Source organism: Mirounga angustirostris, unplaced genomic scaffold, assembly GCF_029215605.1.
Source record: "Mirounga angustirostris isolate CCGP_5_RB_7025 unplaced genomic scaffold, mMirAng1.0.hap1 SCAF_15, whole genome shotgun sequence".
Taxonomy (NCBI): domain Eukaryota; kingdom Metazoa; phylum Chordata; class Mammalia; order Carnivora; family Phocidae; genus Mirounga; species Mirounga angustirostris.
The window spans coordinates 51,617,674-51,635,163 of NW_026991723.1; the positions used below are offsets into that span (position 1 = coordinate 51,617,674).

General features: G+C 41.5%; 2 protein-coding genes across 5 annotated transcripts in view; one reads left to right on the forward strand and one right to left on the reverse strand.

The window, feature by feature from the left end:
* The window catches only part of MOB3B (MOB kinase activator 3B), a 206,582-nt gene that overhangs the window by 186,879 nt on the left and 2,213 nt on the right, over nt 1-17,490 (reverse strand). The gene's annotated exons all lie outside the window — the stretch shown is intronic.
* IFNK (interferon kappa) lies at nt 13,802-14,428 on the forward strand. The gene has a single exon (XM_045882508.1). The coding sequence runs from the start codon at nt 13,802-13,804 to the stop codon at nt 14,426-14,428; it is 627 nt and encodes a 208-aa protein (XP_045738464.1).

Here is a 17,490-nt window from a genome sequence, read left to right on the forward strand (position 1 = left end):
AACCTTAAGTGTGAGTTGATCAATCACTTCAGCAAATGAGAGATATTGACCCTCCTGCTTCCCAGTTCAGGGAAGTGGGAGCCAGGCGCCAGGCACCCAGTTCTTTATGACTAAAGTGCTTGGGTAATCAAACTGCAGAGGAGCTGACATCTGTGTGGGGTCTAAGAACCAAAAGGAAAAAGGAGGACGGGGCTGGAGGGGCAGGGAGTCAAACAAAACAAAACAAAACTTCACCTCTTCGTTATATCTATATTTTACTAGAGGAAAAACTGACTACAAAATGTCAAACCTAGCAACTTTCTATTTCAAGTTTTTGTTAATTTCCTCCCTCTGTTCCAATTCAAAGTCCAAGTACCCTAAAATGCCAAGACAAGACCAAGGCACAAGACCTTCAACTTCTCTCAAAGTAACAAGTTGTCAGAAGCGAAAATGCAAGTGGAGGCCAATCCAGGCCCAGGAGGCCTTTACTCTGTTCTTTACTCTGGGAAGGGGGACGTTCTGGCCTAGAAGGTGGTGGCCCTGTCTTCCTCCTCCAGCAACCTGTTAGCTCTCCTGTGCATCTGTCTCTTCTGCTTACTTTGCCCCAGATTCTGACTTGAGGCTTGCTAGAAATAGTGCCCAGGCCCCTCTAAAGTTTGGCTGTCTGATGGCACCAGAATCATAGAATAATCGTTGTAGTGGACCCTGTAACGTGCTGCCCAGATCCCTTTAGGACTGGAGCATTTATTGCCGGGAGTACTGGAGCTTGCCAACTCTCAGGTGAGAGCCTCTCCAGCAATTACACGCAAAGAGAGCCCCCTCTCTGGAGGGAGTTTATCTACTGCGGTTTGGGCAGCCCACATCCAATGACTGGCTGATGGAACAAGGTACAAATCGTGCTGCACTATCCTTTGCTCAATTTCTTTTCTTTCTCTTTCGCTTTCTTTTTCTTTCTTTCTTTCTTTGAGAGAGCAGGGGGAGTGGGGTGGAGAGGCAGAGGGGGAGAGAGAGAGAGAATCCCAAGCAGGCTCCATACCCAGTGCAGAGCCCCACGCAGGACTCAATCTCAGGACCCTGATATCATGACCTGAGCCAAAATCATGAGTCAGACGCTTAACCAACTGAGCCACCCAGGTGCCCCTCCTTTGCTCAACTTCAAATTCATACATAGTTAACGGACATCCCTAACCCTTGCATCAGCCAGATTCAGACTTTGGTATTCAGTGGATTCATGAGGGCATGGCTGCCCACCAGTCCAGTTATAACAATTATACTGTAGGATTTACGGCATAATCTAAATACATGCAGTCCTCATTTTTGTATGGCTCTATTAGGCATGTATTTCAATGACCATGGTTTGGTTAAGTAACACCAGTCCAATAACAACCACGTTCAGATTTCAGTTACCGCAGAATGTTATATTAGTAAGTACTTGAAGTACAAACTGGGTAGGTAGCTCTTCAGTGCACAAATAACAGGTACACATCACTGACCAGTGACCAGTAGCAGCACTTCTTTCGGAGCTTGTTGATGATTGGTCACTGCATATCTAAGCAGAACTGGGACACCTAGACAATATGTCACTTCACATACTTTGTGTGTGTGAGTCAGTAAGCTGACTGGAGTGATGTTGGGCCCCTCGGGAGCAGGGAGCTGGAGGAAGAACAGCCAGAAAGCAGGATCCCCTTGGCCAGATAGTGCTAAGTGGCAGGCCTCCCTGTCAAGTGTCAGTGTCGTAAAAGAGTACCAGGGTATGTTATCCATGCACCCTCAAGCACAGGAAAGGTGAGACCGATAACCATGTAGTGGTTGCCAGTGGCTGCTATAATAAATTACCTAAATAAATTACCACAAACTTAGTGGCGTAAAACAACAAAAATGTATTACTTTACAGTTTGCAGGTCAGAGGTCTAAAATGGGGGTGCCTGGATAGCTCAGTTGAGTGTCTGCCTTTGGCTCAGGTCATGATCTCAGGGTCCTGGGATCCAGCCCTGCATCCAGCTCCCTGCTCATCAGGGAGCCTGCTTCTCCCTCCCTCTCCCTCTGCTACTCTCCCTGCTTGTGCTCTCTCATGCAGGCGCTCTCTCTCATAAATAAAATAAAAATCTTAAAAAAAAAAAAAGTCTAAAATGGGTGGCAGGGCTGTGTTCCTTCTGGAAGCTCTAGGGGAGAATCCATTTCTTTGCCTTTTCCAGTTTCTAGAGGCTGCCTACATTCCCTGACTCATGGCCCCTCTGCTTCTGCCCTTGCATCTCCTCAGACCCTCACCCACCTGCCTCCCTCTGATTACACTGGGCCCACCCTAATACTCTAGGATGATGGCCTATCTCAGTACCTTTAAGCTAACCACATGTGCAAAGTCCCTTCTGACATGTAAGGTAACATATTCACAGGTTCTAGGGATTTGAATGTGGACATCTTTGGAGGGTCATTATTTTCCCTACCATACCCCATCAGGTTCTTCCAAATGACTGTGCTCTCCTAGATAGTGACCCCCATTTGGCTGCTGGCTAAAGCAAAACTGCCTGCAAACACCTGTGTCTGGATCCCCTGGGAAGGGCAAGAACAAAGAAATGATTTAGCCTGGTATTTCTGTTCCTGAATCAGCTTTGCCCAAGTGTCTGCTCAAGCCTCTAATGTACATTCTACACCAAAAATTATCACTTTCCAGTAAGTTTGTGGAGTACAGAATTCAACCTTCCCTCCTTGGACACTCACAATTCATGCTGGCATTTCAAAGGTCTGGAGGAGTCCCCCAGGAAAGAAACTTACTTTTCACGTAACATTTCATGGAACACTTAGGGAATAATGCACTACATTGTCCTCCAACTCTGTTCAACGCCACGGAAATTGCTCTGCAAGGCGTCTCCACACCTCTCCAGCTCCTCTTAAGAGCCTAATGCCTGAAGCCATGCTTCCTGCCATAAGGGAGTAGTCCTTCTCTTGCACAGCCGTCAGGTGAACTTTGGCAAACCCAGAACCCCCTTACTGACTCACACACACAAAGTATGTGAAGTGACATATTGTTTAGGTGTCTCAGTTCTGCCTGGAGACTCATTTCCTGGAGAGCTAGGTGGGTTTCCCCCCCACCCCACCCCCCTTATTCTTCTCTTTTCCCTCTCCTTGACTCTGGCTCTTAAAACTCAAGGGGGGAAAATGAGCAGGAAATGGTGTGTCACCAAATATACTTATGGGTTTCACTGCAGTCTTTCTCAGAAATAGCTGGAAGCTTGGGAGATAGCACAGAATCTCAGAAGAATACTTAGAGATCACTCACCAGACTTCCTTCTGGAATCCTGGCATCTTCCTTCAGTAACCCTAATTAAGAGGCTCTTCATTTATGTTTCATACATTTTATGACCATCAACTATCTACTCACCTGAAAAGAATCCTTTGTACTAGAGTCCTGGAAGACCAGGCAATGTGCCTCTTCTGTATGCCTGAAATGCCTTCTCTCATCTATCTACATCTTCCATAATAATAATAGTAAATATTTATAGAATGTTTACCACAGGGTAAGCACTATGCCAGCCCTTTTAATTATGTCATCTTATTTCATCTTGACCACAATCCCATGAGGTAATATTGCTACTTTATAGACAAAGCACAAAACCATTAACTGAGTTTTTACTGTATTTACTGATACTATTTACTGAGGGTTTTCCATATATCAGACACTAAAGTGGGCTAAGCACTTTACATTTTTATCATGTCTATGAGGAGGTGTTAAGGTTCCTCTTTCGCCGATAAAGAAACCGAGGCTTCCACGAGGTAAGACATCCCCCCACGGTCACACAGCTAGTAAGAGGTAAAACTGGGATCCAAAGCTACAAGTATCTTCTATTTATCCTTCACTGCCTCCTCCCTGTTGTCTTTCCAGCCAGAGGGGTCCTCTGTATATCTGCGAATTCACAGAGCATTTATTCATCACCCCAGTCTTGTTACTTGTCATATTCTTCACAGAGCTTAAGTTCTCCTAACTGGGCATCTCTTAATCTACTTTGCATTCCTTAGCATGCCACTCGTAACACAGGATCTATAAATATAAACTGGTTTAGAGTAAGTCAGCTTACAGCAACCAAGACTCGCAAAATAAACAAAACAAACAAACAGTTTTTTGGTGAAGAGTTTCCAGGTCTCGGTTGATTGCTTCATTGTTTCAGGAAGGAGCTACACAATGGCATTCAGGACAGGGGATGACACTGAATGGTCTGTCCCCTGGTGCTTGTTTGAGCAGCCACCATGGCTGTTCCGCCAAGTCCCCTCGGATTTACTGGTGAGGCCAAGGCTGAAAGAATCTGTCAGAGTCAGCTCCAGCTTCTGGAAAGTGTCTGACACACAGCAGGAACTCAACAAATATCTTTTGAATAATGACCAGTTACAAAGTCACGTGGTACAGATTCAGCATTTAGAAATGATCATCTCCTTTCACCTCTGAAATGATTCTTAGATATCATTCATCTAGAACATGATATACTCAAGACATTTATTTTCACCTAAATAATAGATTACCTTCAATAATAAAAATAAAAAATAACTTTAACAAAACTGATCATAAAAACACATTATTTTATTTAAATGTTAAATGTATAGGAATATGTATTTGTTCTGTGTACACATAGGAAATATACCAGGAGACACTCTCAGAGATTTAAGTCTCAAGCGAAACCTGAGAAATTTAAGCCTCAACCACAACCAAAGTCCAATTAAGTAAATTATTTATTTTGTTGTCCAAAGTATAAGGGACCTAACCAAGTTTAAGACCATCAAGTTAAAGATGTAATGCCAAATAAGATTATTTACTGGTTCTCAAAAAACTGTCCGGTTAATGCAGTAAAGACCTTATAGGTAGATGGATAATCAATGGCACTTTTGGAAAACTGCCTTTGGTGATCACAGCTGTTGACCTGGGCCCAAATGCATCCCGAATAACTTACTAAAAACATCTCTCCAATCAGTCTTCTCTCCAACTCCACTGCTCCTACTTTTATGTACGCCACCACAGCTCTTACCTGGCGTACCGAAATATCTACTCTCCACCTGGGTTCCTTGCTTCCACTCTTGCCCCTTTTCCAAATGGTTCCCCCCAAGGGGTGCCCAAAGCAATCTCTCTAAAGCACAAGTCATATCACACCACTCTCTGGCTTAAAATTCTTCCATGTGTCTTCACTGGTCTTAGGATAGAATTGGAACTCTTGCCCACCCCATCTCAACCTATCCTAGTACCAATCTCCCCATTCCCTTCATTCCAACCCAACTAATCTCCTTTGAGTTCCTTGAATATCTCCAATTCTTTTCCATCAAGGCTTTTGAACTTCCAGTTCTCTCTGCCTGAAATGCTCTCCCTCCAGCGCTTTACATGGCTGATTTTTCTTCATCCTTCAAGTCTCAGCTTAGTTATCACCTCCCCCACTTACCCTCTTGTCCTGTTTATTTCCTTCATAGCACTTTTAATACCCTATAATTTTATTCTCTATTGTCTGGAAATCTAGACACTCTATGAGGACATGAACTTTTCTTTTTTCTTTTTTATTACCTTGTTTCAGGCATCATATCCTCAGAGATGGGTGGATGAATGGATGGAAAATATAAGCAACAGATAATTTCAACATTCTTTGTCCCATGGATCATTCTTGAGAAACTGTATTATCACATTTGTCAATAAGTGTTACTGTCCTGTCCTGGCAGGCATGGTTATAAAGCAATCCCAATTTCTGCTCTCTTAACTGTGTCTCCCCTGGGAACATAAAGAAGTTTTAGTTCTGGGGCCATCCAATCGGCCCCTTCTACACAGTGAGTCTTACTATTAAGTGAAAAATACCCAAGTTTGCAAAACTGATCAACCCAAACGGATATGTCCTAATATTTCATTATCCATGGTCTCACACAAGGCTTTCCTGGCTTTGAATTTTAGCTATCCAACTTCTGAAGAAGCTCTTTCAGGAGAAACAGAAGTCACCTCAGTGCAGAGTAAAACTACAAGCCACTTCCTGGATTCCCATATCTAGGACTATCACCCTTAGAGGAATGGAGCAAATCAAACCGACGACTATATGGAAATCCAGTGCACACTTCACTTTGGTTTATGGCACTGGGTCAATCGGACAGAATAGCTTGTTTTCCCAGTTCCGACTAACTGGAGGAGAGTTGTGCCTACAAATACATTTCCCAGATGTTCCTCTGTACATATAATAGGAAATATAGAATTGGATCTGGGCAGGGGCTCTGGAAATGTCAGGGCAGTCTCTCCACACTGAATGTCCCTGAGAATGCCAACCTTCTCAAGTGACCACACTTTTCCCCACTTTGAGTCATGGTGAAGAACTGCTATCCCAATCCAGCTGAACTGAAGAACTCCATTCTGTAACTCAACATGAGAAAACTCAATAAGCCCCCGCAGAATGCCTGCCAGGGAACTGCACATGAGCAATGTGACATCTGCCTACGCAGAGGGAGGTTATAAGAATCACCCGTGCAAGGCATGTGGTGGTAGTCACTCCTGTAAGGCAGTTGCTGGGGTCTTCACCCAGGAAATTCCATAGTGCTCTCTTCTTGAAGGCCCACAGGAGAAATGCCTCCCAGGACTCAGTACCAAGAAAAGCTTTGTTTCTACTAAGGATTTAGCTTTGCTGATGGTTTGTTTTATCTTTTGGACACTGTGGTTACTTTAACAAGTCACATTTCCTCTTTGCTTCTAGAAAGCCCAGGGACGGATTTGCAACCCTCTTCAACAATGACACTGGACATTATGACATGCATTCTTATGTTCCAACTGTACCACTGACTTCATCTTGTTTTCTTACACGTTTTCCCTCAACTCTGATTTCTTTAAATACTCTGTATTCTCTTGTATTGTATATATTTTACAAGCTGCTTCAAATCCTTTTGGGAATGAAATAAGGCTATAAATGCATAGATACACACAGTGGATTTTATGCCAAACCTATTACAACCCTAGGTCCTGTAAAAACACAATATGGCCTCAGACCTGGGCTTGAATCCTGATTCTGTAGGTTTCTAGCTATGTGATCTCGGGCAGATCCCTTAATAGTTCCAAGCTTCCATTTCCTCCTCGTTAAATTAAGGGTAATATGGATGCCTGAGTGGCTCAGTCGTTAAGCGTCTGCCTTCCGCTCGGGTCGTGATCCCAGGGTCCCGAATCAGGCTCCTTGCTCAGCGGGGAGCCTGCTTCTCCCTCTGCGTGTCACTCCCCCTGCTTGTGCTCACTCTCTCCCTCTCTCTCTCTGACAAATAAATAAATCTTCAAAATAAATTAATTAGTTAAGGATAATAACATCTGCATTGTACCGTGGGTATGAGAAATAATGATAATTTATATGAACAGGCGATACTTAGTAACCGCAAAATAAACAGTGTCTTCTATTATTTTTTTTTAAGATTTTTTATTTATTTATTTGAGAGAGAGAGAGAGCACATGAGAGGGGGGAGGGTCAGAGGGAGAAGCAGACTCCCTGCCGAGCAAGGAGCCCGATATGGGACTCGATCCTGGGACTCCAGGATCATGACCTGAGCCGAAGGCAGTCGCTTAACCAACTGAGCCACCCAGGCGCCCTAGTGTCTTCTATTATTAATAACAACTACGTAGACTGCTACCAAAAAATACATAAAGGCAATGTCTGGAAGACACAGGGACACAGACACATGGAGGATGTCATGTGACTATGCAGGCGAGACTGGAGTACCTAACAAGCCAAGGACCACCAAGAATTATCAGCAATCACTAGAAGCTAGAAGAGGCAAAAGAAGATTCTTTCTTAGAAGGTTTGGAGGAAAAATGCCATGATGACACTTTGATTTTGGACTTCCAGACTCCAGAACTGTGAGAGAATAAATTTCTTATTTTATGCCAGGCTGTTTGTGGAAATTTATTATGGCAGTCACAGGAAACCAATACATCCCCCAACTTCCATAGCCCCAAGTAGTAGAAGTGAAGTAATCAAACCAGGTTTCAATCTAGCTGACATCTGCCAAGGTCTCACAGATACTTACCTGGCTTAAATGAATTAATTCCCCTCTCTGACCTTCAAATAGCTCATCTATAACATGGGATTAGGTCTAGATCAATGACGGCAAATACAGTGTAATTGGGAATGGCTGCCTACGAGTGCTGTGTTGAGAAGGATTATGCGGAGTCATCTGGACAAAGAGGCAGAGATAGTCAAAATACTCCATCTTCATTCTCTTCACGCCTCTGTCACCATCCTTGTCAGTTTCCTCTTCCACTACCCCCTCTTTAAACACAGGCGATGCTTAGGTACTCGCTCACACGTCTCTTCCTACCTTACATGTTCTCCTTAGACAAACCAACTGATTCTTATGGTCTTAAATGATCACCTATAGTTTCTGCTAATCATTTCAAATCTCTCTCTCCCACCTAGATCGGTCTCCTGTCCTCATTTAGTCCCACACATCCAACTGCTGGATGAACATCTCCATTTGGCTAACCCATAGACAATTCCAAACAACTCACCTATAACAAAACCCACCAGTTGCTCCCCGAAGCCTGCTCCTCTCATATGCTACCTCTATGTTGGTGGCACAACCACATGCCTAGTTAGAAAACTGGGCTTTTGGGCGCCTGGGTGGCTCAGTTGGTTAAGCGACTGCCTTCGGCTCAGGTCATGGTCCCGGAGTCCTGGGATCGAGTCCCACATCGGGCTCCCGGCTCAGCGGGGAGCCTGCTTCTCCCTCTGACCCTCTCCCCTCTCATGCTGTTTCTCTCTCTCTCTCTCTCAAATAAATAAATAAATAAAATCTTTAAAAAAAAAAAAAAAGAAAACTGGGCTTTTTCCTGGTCCAGTTCCACTTCCTCAGCCTCCCACTCCAAATCACTTATCAAGACCTGCCAATCTTACCTCCTAGATAATTCCCTTCCATACCTACTATCATTGTCCTAATTCAAACTTCCATCAGTTCTTGCCTTTCAAGATTCAGCTCAGGACTCACTGCCTCCAGGAACCTCTGCAAGGACAGGGGCTTTTCTGCCCCTGTATTCTTAGAATCTGTCACTGTGACTAACACTGTAGGCAATGGATGATGACGATGACGACAACAATGATGATGGTGTGTATCATTTACTGATCACTTACTATGTACCAGGCACCATTCTCAGTAATTTATATCTCCACAACCACCTAATGAGGTTCTCATTATCCCTATTTACAGATGAAGTATAGAAAGTTTAAGGGACTTGCTCAAAGCTATACAGTTCTACAAAGAGGTTGCTGAACTGATCTGAAATTCAATTTAAATTAAGATAAAGTCATAAGGTAAAATAGTGAAACATACACCTATTTGTTCAATAAATATTTATTGAACATATACTATGTGTTAAGCACTGGAGATATAAGTAAATGAATACATAAACACATTAATTTCAGCCATAGGGGAAATCTCTCAGAAAACTCATTCCAAGCCACTTCTCCAGGCCTGAAGTGACCCAGGAATCTGGGAAACCAGTCATTATCTACAGAATTCTAAATGACCTTGAGAAATACTAGGGGTGGCAGACTTAACTCAGGGTTTGCTCCTTTGCTAATTCACCCCTCTGACCCCAATGGTCTATCCCTACCCCACATTCTATTATTTAGATTCTCTACTTCACAGGCTACCAAGGGGCAGGGGTCTTGGCAAGAAGAGATCCTTTCCCACACCCCCTGGCTCCAGTAGATTATTCCTGGACACTACCCCCAAACCCAAGCATTGCTTGGACCCTAAAGAAATCCTAAAAATTGGGGCATGTGAGTCTTCTGTCAGTCTAAGAAAAGTCCACTTAAATTTTCCCATAATAATGCCTTTCTTTGTTATTCATAAATGTCAGGAAACCTATGACTGCATGCAAGCTGACAGTAATTAAAATAAGACCCTGTCCTCTCTGCAATGGCAACTACTTTTAAATATTTATCCAAGATAGGGGCGCCCGGGTGGCTCAGTCAGTTAATTACCTGATTTTGGATTTTGGCTCAGGTCATGTTCTCAAGGTCCTGGGGTCAAGCCCCATGTCAAGCCCCATGTTGAGGCCCATGTTGAGCCCCACACTGAGCCCCACATCAGGCTCTGTGCTCAGGAGGAATTTTGCTTGAGTGTTCTTTCTCTCCCCCTCCCTCTGTTTGTTCATTCTCTCTCTCACTCTCTCAAATAAATAAATAAATAAATCTTTTAAATAAATAAATAAATATTTATCCCAGACAAGAGGACATGTCTGGGAAGAAACAGCAAGAGTGGAGTGAGTGACAGATGATCAACATGTTAGGCTCACCTTGGTTTGAAACTTGCCTTTTCATGGAGAGCAATAAATCCTACCAGAGAATACTAAATGCTCCGGAGCTGAATCACAGCAAACCTGTCTAGACTGAAATGTCTCATCTCCATTTTGTCAAACACATTGTGTCTTGCCTATTATTGTTCACCTTGTAATCCATATGGACTTTACACAGTTCTATCAACAACAGGGCAGCCCCTGACCACATATAAATGATCTCAAGACATGCTAGAGAAATAAGAGCAGATATCATGGAAATATCATTAGCTATGGCAACACACTAATGACAGATGGAGCAGTTGTAACAGATAAATTTTGTGATAAAAACATTTCCTTACACTGTCATTCTTTTCAATTTTTTTTGATATTTTGAGATATACTCACATGGCATGACTTTTGCAGAACAGAGGCAAGACCTATGACTGATCATCCAATAATGCTTCAGATCAGAGCAATTTGTATGTATGTGTGTGTACACATGTGCATGCACCCATGTAATATTTTTAGTATGACCGGTGCCCCTTGGGAGTGTGGTGCGCACAGTTTTTAGGGAAATGCACACAAGTAAAGCCAGCACAAAGTTAGGCAACTGAATGCACCTCTGCATGAGGTGAGCAGCTGGCGGAGGAATAGTTTCCTGTAAAGGGCTTCCTGAGTTCTACTCTTAGAGGTCAATGGGAGTTTGTATGGTGGATAGGGATACCAGGTAAAATAATGGGACACCCAGCTAAATTTGGATTTGGGGTACATGGGTGTTCCGTATTTTTATTTGCAAAATCAGGCAAAGATAAGAATTTTTAAAAAGCTGGGGCGCCTGGGTGGCTCAGTCGTTAAGCGTCTGCCTTCAGCTCAGGTCATGACCCCGGGGTCTTGGGATCGAGCCCCACATCGGGCTCCCTGCTCAGAGGGAAGCCTGCTTCTCCCTCTCCCACTCCCCCTGCTTGTGTTCCCTTTCTCGCTGTGTCTCTCTGTCAAATAAATAAACAAAATTAAAAAAAAAAAAAAAAAAGAAAAGAATTTTTAAAAAGCTAACAGTGGAAGATATGCTTGTCAGTCATCTTTCCTTCTTTATCATGAATCTTGTCACCATCAGCATCAATTAACATTTACAGCACAGGGGGATGAGGTCCATGCTGTAGGGAAGACCTATGAATTACTCCTGCTACCTAACACACTCAGAATGTGCCTGCTTCTTCAATAATGGACTCCTTGAGACCATGGACTACACCTTATTCCTCCATCCTCAAGACCTGCCCAGTGATTGGCATGTGGTACTAGCTAAAAATACAGTTTTGAGGGATGCCTGGGTGGCTCAGTTGGTTAAGCATCTGCCTTCGGCTCAGGTCTTGATCCCAGGGTCCTGGGATAGAGTCCCTTATAGGGCTCTTTGCTCAAAGGGAGCTTGCTTCTCTCTCTCCCTGCTTCTCCCTCTGCCTGCAACCCCCCCCCCCCGCTTGTGCTCTCCCTCTCTGACAAATAAAAAATAAAAATCTTTAAAATAAATAAAAATACAGTTTTGAATAAATGAGGATGTGATATGGAACAACTATAAAGGGAGGAAATTTGGGCTGAGCATGACAAAACTGTACATGGCAGAAAATAGAGGGACCTTCAAGATGGTTGACAACAGCCAAATCTGCAGCCACCTCCCTCACCTACGAGCAGAACCTTGTAGCATAGTAATTCAATTGAACAAACTAGGAGTTTGGTTAGTAAGGTTGAACTGTCTCAAATAAGCGCAAAGTAGTCTAATCATTCTAAGTGGGTAGGGGAGGGAGAAGTATACAAAGTTGGGAAATCAACACTTAAACAATTATGCACTTTAAAAAGCCATAATGAAGGGGGACAAAGCATTTAAAAGCCCCCAAGAGGGACAAGCAGTTCTGCCTAGGACAAGGTAACAAGTTTTAGATGGAAGAAGTTATATGAGCTATGGCCTTCAGAGATGCTTTGCACTTTATAGACTCTGTGTGTATGTTTAATAATATATGTATATATATATATAAACATATATATTTTTATTGAAAAGTTACAAAAATGGTACACTGAACTCCCACATACTTTATGTTATTCTATGGAATGAGAACGGAGTCTTGGGGTAAATTCACATTTCCTTTGAAAGTATCCTAGAATGGAAGTGTTTAAGCAAATAAAGCAGTACATATTGGTCACATTGCAAACGCATGTTTTTCTAGTCAGAGAAAATATTTGTAGCATGTGCACTTCTAGATTTTTTTCTGCACATATATGCACACGTAGGTATTTCACAAATATGCTATCAGACTCTATATAGTATCCATGTCAGCTTGGTTTTAAACTACAAAGTGAATTTATCCAAGTGACCAAATATATTCCCACAACATAATATTTAATGCTTACAAAGAAATTTTCTACTGATGAATTAGTTAACCACCTATCTACTACTGAACATTTAAGTTGTTTTCCATTTTTTTTCTGTGATAAACTTCCTGACAGCTAAGTCTTTAAAGATGTCCATCATTATTTCTTGGGGATAAATTCCTAGAGGAAGAACTGTTGAGTCAAAGACAATGTACATTTTTAAGACTTTTGATACATATCATCATTTTGCTCTCTAGGAAAGTTTCGTCAATTTATAATGTTATAATTATAAAATATTAACGGGCTCATTTTCCAAATTATTTTTCCAGGTTAGTCGCCTCATAAAATCTGCAAAATCAGAATTTAGAGAGCACACACATAGAGTAATATAGGTAGTAAGTACTTCTATGATAGGTATCAGAGGCATGTGTAATGTTAGGCAGCCATGGGAAGCACTAGTTTAGGTTTAACTAAAGGAAGATCCGGATAGTTGGAGAGTATCAACATTTTCTAATGACAACAGAAAACCAAGCCAACTTATAGTAAGTGCCATGTTCAATTGACCAACTCTGTTTTTCATCTTCTTTGAAACCCAGAAAAGTAAAATAGAGAGAAAATATCCAAATAGAGAAGCTTAATTTAACAAGATCAGAGAAAACTAAGCTATGTTATATTCTGGTGGTCTTGCAGTCAAATAATTAAGGTCATGTGGCCAATGTCTATGATTAACTCAATGAGAGAAGATGTTTGGCTACATGGCCAGATACGAAAAAAATTAAAAAAAAAAAATAATGATGATAATTTCTTTAATGGATGGCTCTCTTACGTAATAGTGTTGAATAAGTGGTATAGAGTCAGAACTTTCAATTCTTTCTGAAATACTGTTATCAATCTTGTTATGACAATCCTATAGTACTGGGATGAGTCATCCAGACAACTAAGGTAATGCAATGGTAAAGCTTTGCTCACTTTAAAGAAAAAGATTAGCATTTCCAAAGTCAGTGTAGTCACCCAAAGTCAAAACAAACCTCAGAGGCAAAGGAAAGGGGCTGAAACCCTGAGAAACATAAAATGAGGAATGAGAAAACTCCTCCCCACTGAAGATTATTCAGGTGTATAAAGGCACATGAAGGAGTACTTAAGACCTAAAACATCAGTCAACCTTGAGTCTGGTGGATTTTTTAGCTTGGGGAAAAAAAAATGAGCACTAAGCCTGACTTGTTTAGGACGTGTTTGTGGCCTGCATGCCTTGTGGGTCTGCTCATCACTGGCATCCTCTCTCTGGACTGTAACTTGCTGCATTTTCATCTGATGAAAGTCACCTGGCAAAATCTGAGGCTTCTGAGCAGTACGAGCAGTTCATTTCCCGTAGAGTGCCTACAAGAAACCACAGCTTTTGAGTTGCCCCAAGAGATCCTATCACATACCCAGCCTGTGAAAAGGTACATCAAGGAGGCCTTCTATGAAATGTCCATACAGGCCTTCAACATCTTCAGTCAGCACACCTTCAAATCCACTTGGGAAAAGGACTATCTGAAACAAATCCAAATTGGACTCTATCAGCAGCTGCAGTACTTGGAACAATGCTTGGAGGAAGAGGAGAAAGAAAAGGAAGACTCCAAAGAGATGGAAGAGAACGGAATGAACTGGTCAGGAGCTATGGTCTCCCAGCTGAGCAACCTAGAACTGAGGAGATATTTCAATAGGATAGACAACTTCCTGAAAGAAAAGAAATACAGTCACTGTGCCTGGGAAATCATCCGAGTGGAAATCAGAAGATGTTTCTACTACTTTCAGAAATTTGCAGTACTACTCAGGAAGAAATAAGGTATATTTTTAGAATTAAAATTCCTTTTCTCTCCAACATCTCCTTCTCCTTCTCTTCTTTTTAAGAATTATTGGGCTATCCTATAAGCCTGCCCACTGTTGGAGTGGCAGTGATTTAGGTAATGTTTACTGTCTCTAAAGTTGGCCTTGGGACATCAGCTACATCCACATTTCTAAGAGGTGATGCCAATCGTCCTCTGGGTACCAACATTCTTGTTAGAAAGTTCTGAAGATAGTTTTATTTTATTTTATTTTATTTGTTTATTTATTTATTTATTTTTAAAGATTTTATTTATTTGACAGAGAGAGACACAGCGAGAGAGGGAACACAAGCAGGGGGAGTGGGAGAGGGAGAAGCAGGCTCCCCGCAGAGCAGGGAGCCCGATGTGGGACTCGATCCCAGGACTCCGGGATCTTGACCTGAGCTGAAGGCAGTCGCTGAACCAAATGAGCCACCCAGGCGCCCCTGAAGATAGTTTTAAAGGAGTAAGATCCTCTCCATGTTCGACTCTTTTCTTCCTCTTCCCTTTTGCTATTTTGTACTTGTTTTGCTCTACCGCCTTTGAACTTCACCAAGCCAATGTAGAGGATATGAATGAGAGAATGTTGCAAAATGAAACACCTCGGTGATTTAACTGTCATGCTGCCAAGGCTGTTTATTCTATAAAAGTTGAGCATGTTAAAGGAGCTTATACAAGCTTTCATAGAGTTAAAACCCTCCCTTTCTCTCCCCACTCAAAAAAAAAAAAAAAAAAAAGTGAAATTTTTGTCCTCTTTGCTTCTCAGTTTGGTTTGTTTGAAATGATATAGTTTGTAGGATGGAATTTTATTTTTTTAAGAGAATGAAGATACTCAATGATGTCAGATGGTTGAATTAGATTGGCCATTAAGTTCTCACTCAAACCTTTGAGAGACAATGATTCTAAGGTAGAAAACACAGTTCATTCGTACTGCATACTATTTGATTTCTACATCCAACGGCATGGAAAATGCTGCAGAAAAATATATCTGCCTTTCATTGTTTTTCCGTATTTTTTATTATTTTTTTTTTCCTTTTCAAAGATTTTATTTATTCATTTGAGACACAGAGATACAGAGAGAGAGAGATCATGAGCAGGGGGAGAAGTAGAGGGAGAGGGAGAAGCAGGCTTCCTGCTGAGCCAGGAGCCAGAAGCAGGGCTTGATCCCAGGACCCTGGGATCACCACCTGAGCGGAAGGCAGACACTTAACCATCTGAGCCCCTTTTCCGTATTTTTTAAATGCCTGAGATGAAGTACCTGCAGTCATATTTCACATTGATTTTCACATTGGATTTTCCCAAATAGAAGACCACTTTCTGTCTGTTAAGTAAACTAGTTATAATAATATATGACACTTTAATATAGTTTATCTTTTTAGAAATTATTTGTATCCAGATTACCTAGATTATTTACTTAAATTGTCTTGTGTGATCCTTCATCTGTATTAATCCATCATCCAGCTGAAATTAATTTTTTTTCTTCCTCTCTCTCCTTCTCCCCATTTCAGAATCCTGTACCTTCAAGCAAGAATTAACATAGAGATTTGTGGCTACACAAATGCAAATGCACAAAAGTACCTGGTTCCACCCTTGGGAAACCTCTCCTGCTATACTGTTTCAAAAGCAAGCTCCTGAACGGTTTAGATTCAAAGTTCATTCAGTACAGGACTCAAATGGTAAAGCCAGAGTCTTATAAAACTGAGGCAAATTTCCAGCAAAAGTTAAAAGTTGTGGATTATGGTATCCTGGTTATCAGTGGAACGAATGCAAATAAAATGAGTTAGTAAAATCCATTTAGTAAAAACAGCTCATCAAGAGTTGTTCTAAATGAAAAAAAAAAAAAAAAGGCACCATAAACTGTAAAGATGTTGGGGCATGCAAGCTACTAAGCAGAAAGTATACACTTGGTATTTTCCAAGAATTTCTCTAATAATGCTTTTGCATAGTCTCCCTAATAACTCTACCGAGATCATGTCAGTTCTTTCAGTAATTTATGGCTGCAGTCTTGCCAAATGTTTGCTATGCTAGAGGGAAGAGAATTGGCACTTTGAGTCAATAAAGATTGTCCGATTACAAGGGCAGGGTCAGAAGTCAGAACAGCATGCTTTTATTAAGAGCACCTCTAGTCAGAAAAAGGAAAACATTCCCACTGAAAAAAAATAGGTTAAGGACATAAACTGGCATCATCATAAAGGAAGAAATACTAAAGACAACAGGAAAAATGTTTAATCTCATTTATGGTTAAAGAAATACAAAAGAAGACAAGAGCCTACCTCCTATCCATCTGGCAGAAATGAAAAAGAGTGATTATAATATAGAATGTGAGTGGGGTGCGGGATACAGGAAGAAAAAAATCCTCTTGTATATTGTTAGACAGCAGGTAAAGTGGCATAACTTCCCTAGAGGACGAGATGGCAATCTTAAATATCCTAAAAAATGCATTAACTCCTTCAACCTAGCTATACTAAACTCCAGAAATTTATCCAAGGAAATCATTGGATAAGAGCGTTCACTGGAGGCTTATTTATAATACACCCCCTTCCTTTTGTCTTCATTTTTACCTCTCTGTATTTTCTATTTTTTCTACGATGATTCCGGGGAAGGGAGGTTAATTCTAAAATTAAAGAAACTGTACAAGCTCATCTTCCACTACAATTACCCTGTTTTCCGTACTGGGGGTAGACTGGGACAAACACTGCCCTTTCACTTGGTTAATGATTCCTTTGGGCACTTCTTGAGCAACCCAGGTCTGCCTTGTTGCTTCTCTCCTGCTGCTAAATTTCAAAGGAATCCTTCCTTAGCCATCATTTTCATAATGAGACGTTTGTAAAGTGCCTTCCAGTGCCTCAAAGATTTTGCTTTTTTTCTTTTGTTGGTGCCACTGGTGATAATCCAGAAATTGCCAAAGTGCTCTGTGTCACCTTCCTTAGTAGTCTTTGTTTTTCTATTTATTGAATGGAAGTCAAATTTCTGTTAGTCAGGTAAAGGGAAAACTCCTAGAACTGTGCAGAACTGTGCAGAGCTCCCACTTAAAATGCTTGA